The sequence below is a fragment of the Phyllostomus discolor genome, chromosome 4, assembly GCF_004126475.2.
Source record: "Phyllostomus discolor isolate MPI-MPIP mPhyDis1 chromosome 4, mPhyDis1.pri.v3, whole genome shotgun sequence".
In the NCBI taxonomy this organism is placed as follows: domain Eukaryota; kingdom Metazoa; phylum Chordata; class Mammalia; order Chiroptera; family Phyllostomidae; genus Phyllostomus; species Phyllostomus discolor.
The window spans coordinates 44568074-44585126 of NC_040906.2; the positions used below are offsets into that span (position 1 = coordinate 44568074).

At 33.3% G+C, this 17053-nt stretch overlaps 1 protein-coding gene across 1 annotated transcript in view; it reads left to right on the forward strand.

The window, feature by feature from the left end:
• CWC22 (CWC22 spliceosome associated protein homolog) overlaps window positions 1-15459 on the forward strand; it is a 54962-nt gene extending 39503 nt beyond the window's left edge. Inside the window, exons 14-20 of the mRNA XM_028509095.2 lie at window positions 2026-2086; window positions 5460-5537; window positions 6188-6340; window positions 7773-7900; window positions 9490-9591; window positions 9682-9896; window positions 13973-15459. Coding sequence (XP_028364896.1) covers window positions 2026-2086; window positions 5460-5537; window positions 6188-6340; window positions 7773-7900; window positions 9490-9591; window positions 9682-9896; window positions 13973-14559 — 1324 coding nt within the window. The 3' untranslated portion in view covers window positions 14560-15459. The remainder of the gene's footprint in view (window positions 1-2025; window positions 2087-5459; window positions 5538-6187; window positions 6341-7772; window positions 7901-9489; window positions 9592-9681; window positions 9897-13972) is intronic.
• The last annotated feature ends 1594 nt before the right edge of the window (window positions 15460-17053 follow it).

Genomic DNA, 17053 nt, shown 5'->3' on the forward strand with positions numbered 1-17053 from the left:
TTTTATTTTATTATTTTTTATTTTTTTAAAGATTTTATTTATTTTTAGAGAGGGAAGGGAGGGAGAAAGAGAGAGAGAGAAACATCAATGTGTGGTTGCTGAGGGTCATGGCCTGCAACCCAGGCATTTACCCTGACTGGAAATTGAACCTGCGACACTTTGGTTTGCAGCCCATGCTCAATCCACTGAGCTATGCCAGCCAGGGCAGATTTATTGTTTTAATATTGCCATTACTTTGAAGAGTTACAGTGGATCTCTTTGAATAATTATTTAAAAAGCAACTTTTTTTAAGTCGACCTAACCTTAATAATGTCTGAATCACACAGAAGACGAAAATTAAAGCATTAGACACAGTGACAGCCACTATTATGCAGTAGTACCCATCACAGTAACTACTGCCTACTAACTGATATTTGTTCTGATAAGAGTTCTCAGCCTCTAAATGCCTACTAAAGATAATTTATATATGACAAAAGTTAATATACTTAAAACCTCATACAAATTTTAGGAAAGACATAAAGACTGATAAAAGGTATTAAAAGGGTATGGTTGGGAGATTTATATAATGGGTTATAAAACAAAAAATATTAGTTATTAGTCATATCACTAATGTGCTGTTATCGTTCATTAAAGCAACTGAAGTGGTTTATTTCATTAAAGCAGCAATACTCAGTACTAATGATGATTTTGACCACACATAGATAAACATTATTAGTGGGAATTTAAATTAATAGACTCTTTATGGGAAGCCTTTCAGTAACATGAATCAACGTCTTAGTATCTATTCCATTTGACCCTTCTTTTCCATTATTATATTTCTTAAATACATAATGACAGAGAATTATATACAGAATTGTTCAGTGCAAAAAAAAGTGACAGTTACTGTTCCACACAAATAATCAAAATATCCAGTTTATGTCATCATTGAAAGTTAAGCTAATGGAGTCTTGTTATTGATACGGGTGGGTGGTCTGATACAATACTAGGTGGGGAAAAACTCTATAGAATATGTAGTACTATGCCCATAGTATTATCTGTAATGGACAAATGGATAGACAGATTTTAGAAATAATACATTAGGAAAAAAGTCACATCTTTTTAAATCTGTTTTGGTATTGTTATTGAAGTTTGTTAACTACACTTTACTATTTAATCTTAGTGCTAAATACAGTTTAATGTTATCTGTTAAAAGCACTTTCCTGATAAATATATTTTCCTAAAATAATTTATTTTTCATTTTAGTTTTTAAAAAAATTATATTACATTGTATCATGCTGGGTTTTTACCCTGTTGTTCTTATGAAACCAAATAAGTAACAGAAGCTGAGAAATGCAGATGAACTCTAAAACTAAATTTATAATCATGTTTTACTGGGTAATTATTTTATACTACTGTTATCAAAAGAGTGAGGGTTTGAACATTGTACAAAAAGTACAAATATATTAACATTATTCCTGAATCAAGTTCACTTTGAGTTCGGTAATTTTCTTAGGTAAAGCACATGAAAGATATTTTAAATGCAATGAATGTTTGGTAAAAGCAGTTTTACTTGGAAGTGCTTTTGGTGGTTTGTTATTTTTATACTTAGTTTTTATAAAATGTAGAAGCCCTGTGTTTGGTTATAAATTAAGGTAACTTGTAAAAATGGAGACTAAGCACTGCATGTCACATTGGGCTCCTGGAGCGTCTTTTACCACTTGCTAACTTGGATTAGAAAGAAGTAGAAATCCTTTAGCAGTGTAATAAAAATTTAAGCTTACTTGCTATGTGTATGGATTTCCTACTCAGGACAGTTTATATAAATGAAATCATATATAAGGATAATTTAAGGTCCATCCATATTGTAGTACTGCCTTCATTGTAAAGAGCTATGTTGTTTTCATGTACATAATATAATAATATGAAACTATAATTTAAAAAGTATTTAAAACACTATTAAAGTAAGATTCTTGTACATAAAAGAATAGTCTAAATTAACTGCTGCAAGTTTTTAACATAACTGTTGTGAGCATTGTTTCTCTACAGTTTAGATTTTGAAGAATGTGCTCACAAACTGCTAAAAATGGAGTTTCCTGAAAGTCAAACAGTAAGTTAATACTTTTCCTGTTCGGAAATATATTGGTTATGAAAATATTTAGGATAGTTAATAGGTTTCATGAATTGAAATAATAGCTTAGTACTAAATATTATTTAAATGTAGATTTTCTAGAATTTACAATGAATCAAAGTTTAAAATAACACAAAGTAACTGAAAACTTAGGAGTCCTGGTGAATTCCATATTTGCTGTTTTAGTGGGTAATTATTTTATGTTATTGTTATCAAAAGAATGAGAGCTTGAACATTGTACAAAAAGTGCAAATATATTAACATTATTCCTGAATCGAGTTCACATTGAGTTCAGTAATTTTCTTAAGTGAAGCATATGAAAGATATTTTAAGTATAATGAATGTTTGGTAAGAGCAGGGGTTTTTTTTACTGGTGAATTAAATTGGCTGCTTGCAAAGAATGTGGGAAAAGGACACTCTCTGAATCACCACACTGTACATAAATTTCTGAGTGGTTGCCTGTAAATCAAATTGTGGCTTAAACACAATAGGAAATTTGTTCTTTAATGAATTACCTGGTCCATCTACTTTGCAGACTAAAGCACTATTTTGGGGTAGAAATTATAAAGAACATCATACATAGTATCACATTGTTTAATTGGGTATGAAAAATCCATCATTTTTTTAAATTCGTGAAAGTGATTCAACATATACTATGTCAGGCAAGGTGTCAGGCATTCAACAATTTACCAAGTGCACATTAGACCTCTTTTGGCCCATAGCACTCGTAGTATCATAACTCAGTATATGCGTACTTCACTATTCAAAGCATCATAGAACTCTTACGCCAAGGAAAATAAAGACTATATTAAATAGATTATCTTGGGTATATTTTTAAGTTGTGTTCTTGTGTATGTTCCTCCCAGTCCACCTAGACTTAGGTCCTTGTAACCTAAGTCAAGGCTTTTGTTTTTTAGTGTTTTGTTTTGTTTTTTTAAGCTTGCTTTACATGTGCTAGAACCAGCACAGATGCTGGAGTCTAATAGACTATTGGTTTCTCGTTGTTACAAAAGAGTTTGACTATCTGAGCTAAGTTATTATTAGCTCTAAGTCCTTTGCCTTTACTAGTATATTAATAATAGTGTACTGTTTGTACTCTACGTGCACTTGATGTGTTGTCATTGGAAGGAAATAAATTTGTGAATTAACCTTTAAAATTGTAATTGAAACTGAAATTACTATATGATCTTGCTACATTATTTGAGGAATATAATGAAGTCATTATAAATTTTATTAATATTAATCTAGAGGATAATATTAGAACTAACCTCATATATTTTTATAACATTTAGAAAAGTGTCTTAGTGTATCTTTTATGTACTTAAAAGACTCTTCTAAAACAGCTATAATATTTAATTAAAATGTTAAAATATGTAGTTATTATAAGCCACAGGGAATAGTGCTTGTAATTGCATTTGGTCCAGGGAAGAAAGTCATTTGTTTTGTAAGCAGTGCTGACTTTATTAGCAATACTATCAGCATATTACCTTATTACACTGTTTACTACCTGATTAATTGATTAACTCTTATTGTAAAATACATTAGTAGAAAAACTGACAATGCCTATTAATATAAAAAATTAACATAATAAAGCAGAAGTCAGAAAAGCCTCATTTTAAATTTTTAGTACTACATTAAATTTTGACAAAGTACATCTTTTCAAAACTTACACATTGATAAACATTTACTTGAGGTAACTTGCAACCAATCTTTAAAAAAATAATCTAGCAGTATCAAAACATCTAAAAATTACCCTATATTGTGAAGTGAGGCCTTTGAGGAGCTTGTTTTATAAGTAGATTATCAGCTTCTAGAACACTACTGTCCAAAATAGCTTTCTGCAGTGATGGAAATAATTCATATTTTACACTGTCCAGTATAGTAGCCACTACTCACATATGGCATTTGAGTACTTAAAATGTGTCTAGTGTGACTGAGGAACTAAAATTTTACCTTTATGTAAGAGTAAGTAATTTAAATATAAATAACTATGTGTGGCTGCAGGCTCCCATCCCTGACAGTATAGTTACAGTATCTGTTCTGTGCTTTTCCAGGGTCCCTGTCCTCTCCCTTACAGATAAATATATGCAGTAAATATGTATTGACCTAAATTTTTAAGTGTTCACAATATTAACCTAGGTTGCATCCTGTGTTACTAAACATGACAAAATGTCAAAATTACTAATTAAAAATATAAAAGTAAGTTGAATAAAAGCAAAAATGAACTGGAGGAGTATATATTTTATAAGCTTAGTTTCTGTTTACAAAAAGCAAATACATTGCAGTTACTATATTTGGAAAAAATAATTTTAAACTTTTCAGTAAGAAGTGTTTTGTAGAAAAAGATATTTAGTCGATTTTACAGCAGTGGTCAGAATAAATGTAGGTCTTTTTTATTTTATCTCCGTTTATTTATCCATGTTGCCTGAGTTTTTCATCTATGAAATTGCTATAATCAATAAATCTTTCATTAGGATTACTTTAGAGATTAATAAACAATATTTGTTAATTATAAATCAGCTATTATCTAATTCTGCATTTATTCCTGGGTTTATTAGTTTAATAAATTTTCACACAGGAGTTTTCAAGGAATACAAATAGCTGATTGGACAATATATTATAAGCAGTTAAGAAATCATTCCGTCTATTCGTATAGATTAAGCTATAGACAGATCTATATTCATAACATTTATTTTGAACCTAGAAAATTCGGCCACAGAGATCTTTTTCTTTGTTCTTTTAAATATATTTTTTCTTTATCCACCAGAGTGTCATTTAAGTTGATATTGAAGCTTGTGCTTATTTACACTTCTGTAAAGGCTCATCGTGTTCTACCTTTTCTTTGCTAATTATATATGTATATTTCCTAATAATTGAGTTTAAATTATTATTTAAGGTTCATAACTGAAGGTATATATACTGAATTGTTAGATGTATTGGTAAAATATCATATTGGTGACCTATATTTAAAAGAGGTCTGTATGGAGTCTTTCCAAAATACCATTTATTTAATCTCTTTTTGATGTGTCTGTTTCACATACTAGGTTCTCTTAAAGTGGTTCATACTTATATAAATTTAGAAGCAATCTAAATTTAGGTTAAATTTGATAATCAATCTAATTAGCATGAATGATATATGGAAACTTGTCAGCCAGACTGAAGGCTTTTAAAAACTACTCTTAGCATGGGTTTTTTAAAAAATTTTTTCTAATTAATAAAGTTCACAAAGTCTTAGAAATTTTGTGTTTTTAAAAATTTCTTTAAATTTCAGGCTGTCTATATATTGATATATAATCATATGACATGTATTTATTATATTTTGAATCATTGCTGTAATTTTTTTTCCAAATAGAAAGAACTCTGCAACATGATACTTGACTGCTGTGCTCAACAAAGAACATATGAAAAATTTTTTGGCTTATTAGCTGGGGTGAGTTCCAGCCTCGTTTTTCTTGTTGGAATTAAATGGACTCACTGAAGGAATTTTTAACATGAATATTGTGAATTAATATGTCTGCTTTTTGGTCTGGACTAATATCATGTCTTTGCTAAACGTAAACTGTTCTTTGCTTCCTCAGGTTTCCCACTCTGTGTAACTTCCTTCTTCATTTTTGTAGTCTCTTACCATTGCATATCACTCTTCCAAAACGTTTTGAAATTCTACATCCTTTGTAAAAAATTTCCAAAGAGGACAATTGAATACTGTCTTTCTGAAATCTGAAAGCAGCTTCTTAATTCAAGTGCATGTTTAGGCAGCACAAATAGAGCATAAGCTAAAATAATTACTTAAATCCAAACTCTACCTATAGAGAAATATATTTGTATAGTATGCAGATGTATATGATTTGTATAATTTGTGTTGTTATGCTCTATATAATTTTATTGTATCTTATAAATTCCAGATAGATAAGCATAATATATATTAATTTCTTTTTTGAGCATCCTATTATATAGCACCAAAAGAATGATGTAGAAGATACTTATTGTTGATTCAGTAAATTTAGAAGGATTTAATATGCTCATAATGGTATTGATATTCAATTTTTTATGGTACTGACATTCAGTTTTTTTACTTATTAGCGATTTTGCATGCTGAAGAAAGAGTACATGGAATCCTTTGAGAGTATATTTAAAGAACAATATGATACCATCCATCGTTTGGAAACAAACAAATTGAGGAATGTTGCTAAGATGTTTGCTCATCTTCTATACACTGATTCACTTCCATGGAGTGTAAGTAGATGGAGGTCAATGTTTACACTTTTTCTTAATCCTCTTATTCTCATATTTGTATTAGGTATAATATAGGCACACTTTTCTTTCATAGGAAATGTACTTTAAAATGAAATAGATGTGGCAATCTTTTACTATAGTAGCTATCTTTGAGGTTATGTTCATGTAACATGGTATCAAAAAGCTAAGTGCATAACTATATGAGGGTAAGAAATACCATTCTAGATGATACTAGCAGTTCAAACATCATGGTGCTTTCTAATAGCAATGACTATGAGTTTTTTTCATGGAAATTATTATAGATTTTTATCTCTGTACACATGTGTGGACACTCATGTTAATGTACACCACGGTTTGGTAGTAATTTATTGCTGAGTTGCTGCTTATTTCCTAAGGGATTGTCAATGCTTCCTCTAGTTAGGACATGAGAGAAACGTTTGTCCTAGTAGGATGTGTTCTTTTCAGCCAATATTGGATTTGGTTCAGTGATAGGGAGGAGTTCCTATCACAGGCAGAACAAGGAAAGGTGTTCTTAATGAGGAAACGCACGTTGGGCTAGAATTTGAAATGCATTCATTAAGCTGGCATTTATTATACAACTACTGTTCATTCAACAACCATTTATTTAGCCACCAATAGAAAGAAATAGCATCCAGGAGGAAAGAAGAGGATCACATTATAGAATACCTGGGTTTAATGGAAGAATGAAGCAACATCATTGAGCTTACAAACATTGGATAGATTTTTGTTATATTTTAAGTACTAAGTATGCTCAGCCGTATTAATAGGTAGTTTGTAAGCTAACCCAGGAGCCAAATCATAGTTTTTTTCTTATTTTTTTCCCTTTTTGGGAACATGAAATTAAAGTTTTAAACCATTGAAGCAAAAGGGCTCCTGAAACATATAACTCCACAAACTGGAGGTTGCTTTTATTTGTATTGATTATAAAACATCTTTCTTTGAGCTTCAGTGTCTAATCCTTAGTCTTAGTATTCAGGAGAAGCCACCACTCTTTCTGCCTTTACCTTTAGTGGTGTATTGTATGTGCTAAACAAAACTATAGCAAAAGGCATTTTGCCTCAAATCTTCATATACCCACATTTTGATAAGTGAGGTTTAGGAGCTCATAATCTTTACTTCAACATTATATACTCAAGACAATATATCCCTGCTATAAAAAGCACATTACTCAAAAAGAGTATGAACTCTATTTCTGTAGCACCTTAACGTTTTTAAAATTAGCACAGAGAAGTACTCTTAAACTTGCCAAGAAATAGTACAATATGTATCAGCACAAGGGAATATATTCAGAGATAATTCTGACTGAAGATGAGACTAAATCATAATTTCAAGAGGAACTTTGAGTTACAAATATTGGTCACTTTGTCTTACCTTTCGAACAAATACTATCTTTTTTAATTTTAATTTTCAGGTTCTTGAATGTGTGAAGCTGAGTGAAGAAACCACTACATCCTCCAGTAGAATTTTTGTTAAAATATTTTTCCAAGAACTGTGTGAATACATGGGGCTTCCTAAACTTAATGCAAGATTAAAGGATGAGTAAGTTTATTATTAAGCAGTTTTCATTCTTACTGTCCTATGGGGTTTTCCTTCAATTTAGGGACATGTCCACCCTTCGTTCTAAAGCAAGAGTTAAGCAACCATGACTTTTCTTCATTAGTTACTACTCTGAATCTCATATTCTGTGGCTTAGAACAACATGCAGTTTTTAATGATGGTTTCAGTTCAGTAGAGGAAACACAGAATTAATGCCTCTTTTAATTCAGTTAAAATAGAAAGTTATTTTTGTATGCTCATTGGAGTTCTTCAGTGATGAGTATTTATAGTTTTATTTTCATTTTTACCCTAACTTTGAGCCTTAGAATGATAATTAACTTCTTATTGTCGTGGACAATTATGAATATATACAGATGAATATGTAATGTAATTGTTCAAATCATTACAGTGAATTAGTGTCTTGTCTCGGGACTATTATGTAATTTCTATTCCAACTTTATTTGCTATTTATTCAGGTTACCCATTGCCATTCATATTGGCTTCTACTCCATTCACATTGCTAAAGTTATCCTTTCAGATCTCTTGGCGACTGCTTGTCAGACAAATCAAGTAATCTTTCTAAGTCCTCCTGCCCCTTGAATTCTCGGCCTCACTTACACAGTTGACCACTTCCTCACTGTGGCTCCTCACTTTCTTCATTCTACCTTACTCTCCCCAGTCCCTACCTTCTCCTCGGCCTGCCTCTCCACTGTATACCAGAGGTCTGTTCTGGGTTCTCTGTGCTCTCTCTGTGCTACCCCATCCACTTTCCTTGGATTTATAAACTCATTTTTTGGTCCCTGCCCACTTTTCGAGGCTCACCTAGTAAAGCCCACTCCAGCAAGCTGCACTCCAACCACCCCAGCATTGCCCAGCTTGTTAAGCAGGTCTGGCTCATTCTTGCCTCTTTATTTCTATTTCCAGAGCTGGAGATCCCTCTCTTGTTCTGTCCAGCAAACTCTTAATCATTCTTAATCACTTGTCACCTTTTTCTATGAAACAGTTTTTTCTGACTCTGCTGGTTACTCATTCACTATGACACTCAAAACCACATTATATTGTTAATGTTTTTTTATTCCTCTCCTAATAAATAATAATTATGTACATTCAATAACCATGATTTCTACCTTTTGTTGATTACTTCCCCTCCCCCAATGTCTTGCACAGTGTTGTATTTGCATGCATGTGTGCATGTATGTGTGAATATGTAGGTATATATATACACATACAGCTGAGGAGTATTTTTTTTACCTTTCTGAATATATATTCAGATATATGCACGTTTGTGTATGTTATATACATATAAATTCTCCTTGTGTGTGTGGCATGTGTATAAAAAAGTTTATAAAAACCTCTGTTGTATAATTATATAAATCAAGTTTAGTACAGAATGGACCCTACTCGCTTCACTTAGATACCATGCAGCCTAACCAGATAAATTATATAAATCATTTACTTGGTTGTATTTTATTTACTAATTTAGCACATAGAAAATTTGAACAGTGACTGTATAAGAACTTTGCCTGTAAGCAAAGAATTTTATCTTTAAGCAATCTGTTTTCTTTTGTTCATTGTCTTTTCTTTTCTTTTAGAACCCTACAGCCATTCTTTGAAGGGTTATTACCCCGAGATAATCCCAGAAACACCCGGTTTGCCATCAACTTTTTTACTTCTATAGGTCTTGGAGGTTTAACGTAAGGATTATTTTCAGAATTTTATTTTCAATTTACAAAATTATCACAGAATTGCCTTCTAAACAAAATCTAACATTATTTTTTAATTAGGGATGAATTACGTGAGCATCTCAAAAATACACCAAAGGTTATTGTGCCACAGAAACCAGAAGTTGAGCCAGATAAATCCTCTTCTTCCTCATCCGCATCCTCCTCTGCAGGGTCCGATTCCTCTGCTTCCGACTCGGACAGCAGTGACAGCAGTTCAGAGTCTTCCAGCGAGGAGAGCGATTCTTCGTCCGCCAGTAGTGAGAGCTCTGCCTCAGGTATTGAAACGTGTAATTAATCATGCTCTTTTCTAATCGGTGTATTGCTGGTGATGTTTACAATGAAAAATAAATAATTTGACTTTTTTCTTATTTTAGAGTTCAGTTTAAAAGCCACAATTAATAACATAAATGATCGTCTGTCACTGTTGCAGTCTATGGCAAATTGCAACATTTACAATGCAAAGATTACCTTTTGGAAGCTTTTCATAGAAATGAAGATATTTCATACCATTCATAATGTCTGTAATCTAGTCTATAGGTGCTTTCCTGACATTCATGTTTTAAGAAATTTTGGTTTTTATTTTTAATAGGGAAGCTTTATGATGGTTACTGACATGTACCACACACTCAGTGCATATCTCATCGGTGTACAACGGTGAAGAGAGAACACACCGTGCAGCCAGCACCCAGAAAAAAATGACCAGTTCCTTAGCAGTCCTCCTTGTTTCCTCTCCCAGTTACTGCCACCGCTTCTTTGCACTGTCTCAGGGCAGCTACTGTTATGATTCGCAATTCCATAAATTAGTTTTGTCTGTTTTAACATTATAATTGTGTACTATGAACTCCTTTATGTCTGGCTTATCTTTCAAAATTAGTTAAATTCATCCATATTATTGCATTTATAGTTCATTTCTTTTACTTGCTGAGTAGTTTTCTACTACATGAATATACCTCAGTATATTTAACATTCCTTTTAGTTAATGGCAATTTAGATGTGCTTCATGTTTGGATGAATACTCTTGTACATATCTTTTGGGACTGGATACATATGCATTTCTGTTACACATGTATTACCTAGAGGTAGATTTACTACGTTTTAGGTTGTATGGATATTTAGCTTTAGAGGAACTGCCAAACAATTTGCCAAGTGGTTATTCCAGCTTACGTCCCCATCAGCCAGGTTTGAGAGTTCCCCTTAGAGCCTGGCCTCACTACCAGTTCCCTTGACCATCTTTTCATTTTAGCCATGGTCAGTGTGAAAAGGCATTGTGTTGTGTTTCCTTCATCACTTAGGAGGTTGAGCACCATTTTATTTATTATTGATTATTTAGAAATTTTCTTTTTGTTAAGTGGCTGTTCAAGTCTTTGCTCAATTTTTTAAATTATTTTTTTTGTTGATTTGTGGGAATTTTTCTGTATTTTGGATGTATATCCTTTGTCACATATATTATTGTCTCTGTGGCCACCGGAGCTCTGCTGGTCTCTGCTTCAGCAGCAGCCGGGATCAGCAGATGCTCGCCAGGAGAAAGTGGCTATGGAATGTCAGTTTACCTCTCTCCGTTTCTGCTGTTTCTTGAGCCTTGACTCTTCTAGTCCTGATTCTTTTGCCAGCTCTCTGATGCCTTTACTTCTTTACTTTTTATTTTGAACTAATTTTCCAATTGTAAAAGGTTGCAAAAATAGTACAGAGAATTCCCATGTAGCCCTCACCCAACTTTGCCTAATGTTGGCATGTTACATAACCATAGTTCATATATCAAAACCTGGAAATTAACACTGGAACAATACAATTAACCAAACAGCAGATCTTAATAATTTTGCATTTCACTAATGTTCTCTTTCTTGTTCCAGGATGCTATTAGACATTTAATTATTTTTTTTCCTTAGTCGTCTACAATCTGTCATAGTTTCTCTCAGGCTTTCCTAATGGCTTTGACACTTAAAGTCCTGTGGCCACTTATTTTGTAGAATGTCCTTCATTATAGAGACATGCCTGGCATTTTCTCATGATTAGAATGGGTTTATGCATTTTTGGCTAGGGCATAGAAGTGATGTGTTCTTAGGTATTGGTGACATTAACTTTGATAACTTGCTTGAGGTAATGTCTGCTGGATTTCTTTATAGAAAGGTTTTTCTCTGTAACCTGGATCTTATAGGGAGATAATTTGATACTATGCAAATCTCCTCTTTAACTTTTCTTCTCTAGTTTTAGCATTTAGTTTTGGTTTTTGTCTAGAACACTTATTTCTGTGGTGTTTGCTAAATGATGATTTTTTTTTCTATTTCTCTTTTTTTCTGCATTTTGTAATTGAATTTCTTCTGTAAGAAAGAGTTGTCCCTTCCTCTCATTTATTTAATAATTTAACTATACATTTTATCAATGTGGATACATGGATGTTTATCTTATCCTGTGGATTAAAGTCCAATACTATCATTCAGTTTGTTCAGATCATTTCAGCTTTGGCAATTAGGAGTTCTTGAAGTTGACTCCCGTGTTCTTTGGACAGAGTCCTGTCCTTTTCCTGAGCACTGCCTTCCTTTATAGCATCTCAGGTTGTTCAAGATCTTTATCATCCTTAAGTAAAAGATTTAAATTTATGTCCAGCATTTCTAGTTGTTTTTCAACAAGAACACTGGTCCTCACAGCCTTCGTATTCTACTTGGAACTAGAAGTGCTGTAGTCAAAGATTTTTTTCAAATGTCCCATTTTCTGAAAAGGTCTGTGTTGTTTTCTGCAAGGTCAGCTCTGCTTTCTTTCATTATAGAATTTTAGTCAGAATTAGAGCTAATCTAATTGTATAAAATGCATATTACTTTTTTAATGCATATGTCAGAGAGGGAGCACCTTTTCCTGTAATCTCAGAAGGTTGGAAGCCTGGTCTTTTTATTCTTATTCCCTGGGTTGTTACACTTTGAAGTGTTTTTCATACTATGTGGCAGCCAGATCTGTGGGACTCTCAGTGTTTTATATTATTAGAGTAAGATTCCATTTGCTCACGGGAAGTTTTCTTCTTGAATTGAAATATGCTAGCATTGTTCATTTAGCATTCACCTCTTCTAATTCTGAAGAATTTGTTATTTCATGATCTGTTTTGAGAACAGATGACAACACAGCATGAATTGCTGCAATAAGGAGGCTTTGCTGATTCAAAATTCATTTGTCTAATCATACAATTTCATTAGAGAGCTTTCAGTTTTATAAATAAAATATTAAATAAAAAAATTAAATAGCATGAAAGCAGTATGAACTGCCTCCAAATTGGAAAATTATAAAGTAGACACCAAAGGAGAGAGGAGATTGCATATTATTGTATGGCACAGGCTTTAGTGTCAGCAGACCACTGAGCGGTGTGGAGTAGTGTCAGAGACGTTGAGCTAGCACAGAGCCAGATGGTTTCTGCTTGGGTACCTGCAGTTCAGCTGCGCTGCTTGATGGGAACAGAGAAGTAAGTCCTTAGTGGCAAACTCACTGACTGTTCAAGGGTAGGCATTTGGCAGAGGGAAGACAAGTTGGTATAGTGAGATGTTGGTGGAGGTAGGATGAGAATAGGTAGTGTTCTACCTTATTTTCTTTTTTCTGTGCACATATGAATCATTTCAGCATCTTTGACTTATATATCCAAACTAAATAACACAAATAAAGCAATGAAATTTGTTTTTTAGCTGAAAGTGGTAAGTTATTGCACTGTAATTTTTTAATATTTATCTTTGTGATTCTGTCAATAAAATGAAATTGTTCCAGGCCTTTTTTGAAGAAGAGTTTTCTCAGAAATCAAGCCTTAGTGGCTCTTATAAAGCCTGTGATGGTATCTTACCATGGCTTCTCATGGTGGTACAGTCAAAATCCTCTAACAGCGCTGGAAGAAAAACTGCTGTTTTGTAGGAATCAATTTTTATTTGCAATATATCTACTTATGCTGTTAAGCAAACCCAGCTGTCCCACTTCCTTCCACCTGTGGGAAGTAATATTGCTAGTGTGTGTGATCCTTGTATTTTGATTATGTATCAGAACTGACGTAATATTTCATAGGACATAAGGCACATGGAATTCCTGTTTTTGAATAAAATTTGTAAGTAGAAGTGTATTTTGGTCACTTCATAAAGGATTTTACAGTGTTTGCTGTAGTTAAAAGTTTCCGTTAACTGTTTTGGATCTAAAGATCAAAACAGTACTCTGGTGACTAATGTTGACATATTGCATACTCTTAAAATTTTTGTGCAAAGTTCTGTCAGACTTGTTATTCAGTTAGTTTAATCCAGTTTATCTGAATTAGTAAACCTGCATTATATTAATAAATGTGTTTGTTAAATTATGAAATTAAAGCTAACTGTATTTTACTTTACATGTGCAGCTAAAGATACAAGAAAGAAGGGACAAGGCAACGCCAGAAGTAAAGAAGTAGATAAATTGATCAGGAAACAACAACTAAATGATAGGAAACAAGATGAAAAAAGGTCAGAGCCAAGGCACCAAGAAACAAGGACTGAAAGAGAAAGAAGGTCAGAAAAACTCAGAGATAAAAATTCAAGGGATACAAATTGGAGAGATCCTGTAACAAAATACACTTCAGACAGAGGTGTTCCTTCTGAACGAAATAGTTACAGTAGAGTCACAAATGACAGAGACCAAGAAGTGCACCTAGATGTGGAAAATAAGTATGGTGATCTCAAAAAGAAGAGAGGAGAAAGAAGAAATTCTTTTTCTGAAAATGAGCATAGACACCGAAATAAGGACAGTGAAAATTTTAGAAGAAAAGACAGATCAAAATCAAGAGAAAAGACTAGAAAACATTCAGACTCTAGAAGCGATGAAGATAGGCATCAGAATGGTGCTGATAGGCGATGGGAAAAACCTAGCAGATACTCTGAACAACCCAGAGAATCAAAAAGAAATCAGGACCGGCGAAGAGAAAAGTCTCCAACAAAGCAAAAAAAATAACTAACTACACAAAGTTACAGAAACTCAACATGCCTTATATTCAGTCCAAACAAATTATTTTTTACATTGATTAATGGACTTCATAAGAATTCTTGTATAAAGTACTGGTTTGTATTGTACATTTAAAAAATGTTTTCATTTTAACATGGTTTATATAATTGATACATCTCAAGGCCCTCCATATAAAATTATTTGAAGAGAAAAGTTTCACTGGAGAGGGATGTAATTCTTGCATATATTTTGTTAATAAAATGATTAAATACATTTACTGAATCAGTGATTTTTTCATTGACAATTTTTTTTCTGATGATAATGTTTCCAGTTGTCATAGAACTATTATAATTAATTATTACTGGCTTTTTATTTGTAACTGAAGACCAAAATAAGTGAACTGTTTCAGTGTAACATTTTTGCTTTGCGAATGAGATGCTATGAACCTTTTTTGGGAGTCAACTTTTTTTTTTTTTAATAGAACAGTTATTTCAAGTTTCATATTTTGTCTTGAACAAAAGAGGTATATATGATTGTTTTTCACAGATGTTTTGGTGAAGTTGGGTGTATTTTAATCTTTAAAAAGATACACAACTATATTATTTATAACTAAAACTTCTCTCATAATGTTTCTTCTTTCTGGACTGCTAAATTAATGTTTAATTGAAATTCGTTGTGACTAGTGCTTTTTCTCAGCCTTGAAGTTATTGTTGGTGAATTATATTTTTAATTTTTTATTTGCATTAATACAAAATTGGAAAACATACAGTCATGAGAAATGTGAACAACCTAACTGAAATAATTCCAATTTTTATAAGAATTTTTAAGAGTTTCCATCATTGTAACTCTCACCGAATATTATGTGACCATATTATTTGTCACTTTTTAAATAAAACATTGCCACTGAAATTTTAGAATCATTGACAGACATTTAACCCTACTTCTTAATAGACTACTTGTGCTCGTTCACTTATTTAAAAGTTAAGTCCATTTTACCCCATGTCTGGGTTCAAGAATAACAGGACCACCATCTTCATGTCTGACTTTCAGGCATACTCTTGATTCAAAATGTTTTCTGTTCTTGTTGTTTAAAAGCTTGAGTATAAGTAAAAATAAAGTCCATGTTAATAAAGAAGCATCCTCTCCTCCTCCTCTAGCCCTCCTGCCCTCCCCCCATCCTCCTTATCTGGGTTTTTTGCTCCTCGCTGTTTTTACTATTAACAAAAGCAGTTAACAGAACACCTAACTACCTTCAAGCAGAAGTGTTTCAGTGTAAGTGACTCGTGTGGGGACACAGGGACTAGGCAGTAGAGTGCAGAACGGCACCATTCTGCCTTTGTGACGCATTTCCACAGTGTCCAATGATCAAATGCTATGTGTTCACATGCGCTGGCCTCCAGTTGGGCAGCTTTTTCATTTCAGTCCTTCTAATGTGCAGACAAGAAACAGGTTGCCTCTATTTCTATTTTTTTTCTTTGTAAAAAATGTAGGATTAGCATTCTAAAGGATCAGCTGAGTTTCAGGTATTTTGCATACACTTCTTATTCTTTTTCAGCTTCTCAACTCCCTTCCCTCTGAGGTTTCTCTATCCCTACTACACCCTTAGCCACTTACTCCTAGGGTTACCTCCTTTATGTTGACTTCACAATCTATACCACCTCTGAAAGCTCCCCTGTAAGCATCACATTTTGACCACTCCCCATCCAGCTCACCTGCTTTAGTACTGCTACCCTCGATTCTTTCTCATGTTATCAGAACTTCAAATCTATTGACTTTGTTTTCATTAGTTACCACCCCACCCCCCATTTCTGTACTTCCCTTGTTCTGTGCTCCATCCGTTGAATGGATGAATAAGTAAACTGATTTAATTTTTACAAAACAACCCTATGAAATTTGACATTGTCCCCTCACATTACAGAAGAGGAGACTGAAGTCCAGAGAGGTTAATTGGGCTCAAACCTCAAGTAGTTGGGCCAGGTTTTCACCCAGATCAGTGTCATTCTAAAGCACAACTGGAGGATGGAGAGAAGACCGTAAGTATTTGAGTTCCAGCTCTGCCACCTACAGGTATGTGAACTTGGGCATATTATTTCACATCTCTGACCTTCACATTCATCTTTAAAGTACAGGTGGGCCCCTGGCCAGCTGGCTCAGTTGGAGTGTCAGCATCCCATACACCAAAATGTTGCAGGTTCGATACCTAGTCAGGGCATATACCTAGGTTGGGGGTTTTGATCCCTAGTTGGGGCAGATAAGGAGGCAATTGATAACTTTCTCTCACCCTCTGTCTCCCGCTCCCCACCCCTAAAAATAAATACGTCCTTGGGTAAGGATTTAAAAAAAATGCAGAAGTGGGCAAATGTAGATTTACCATTGTGCATATGAGAAGTAAAATAATAATATAGCTGTGAGTATGTGGAAGTTTATTCTTACTGTTTTCCATGTGAATGACTATAAACCTACTTTTGCCTACCCCTGTATTTATTATCCCCACCCTACACAG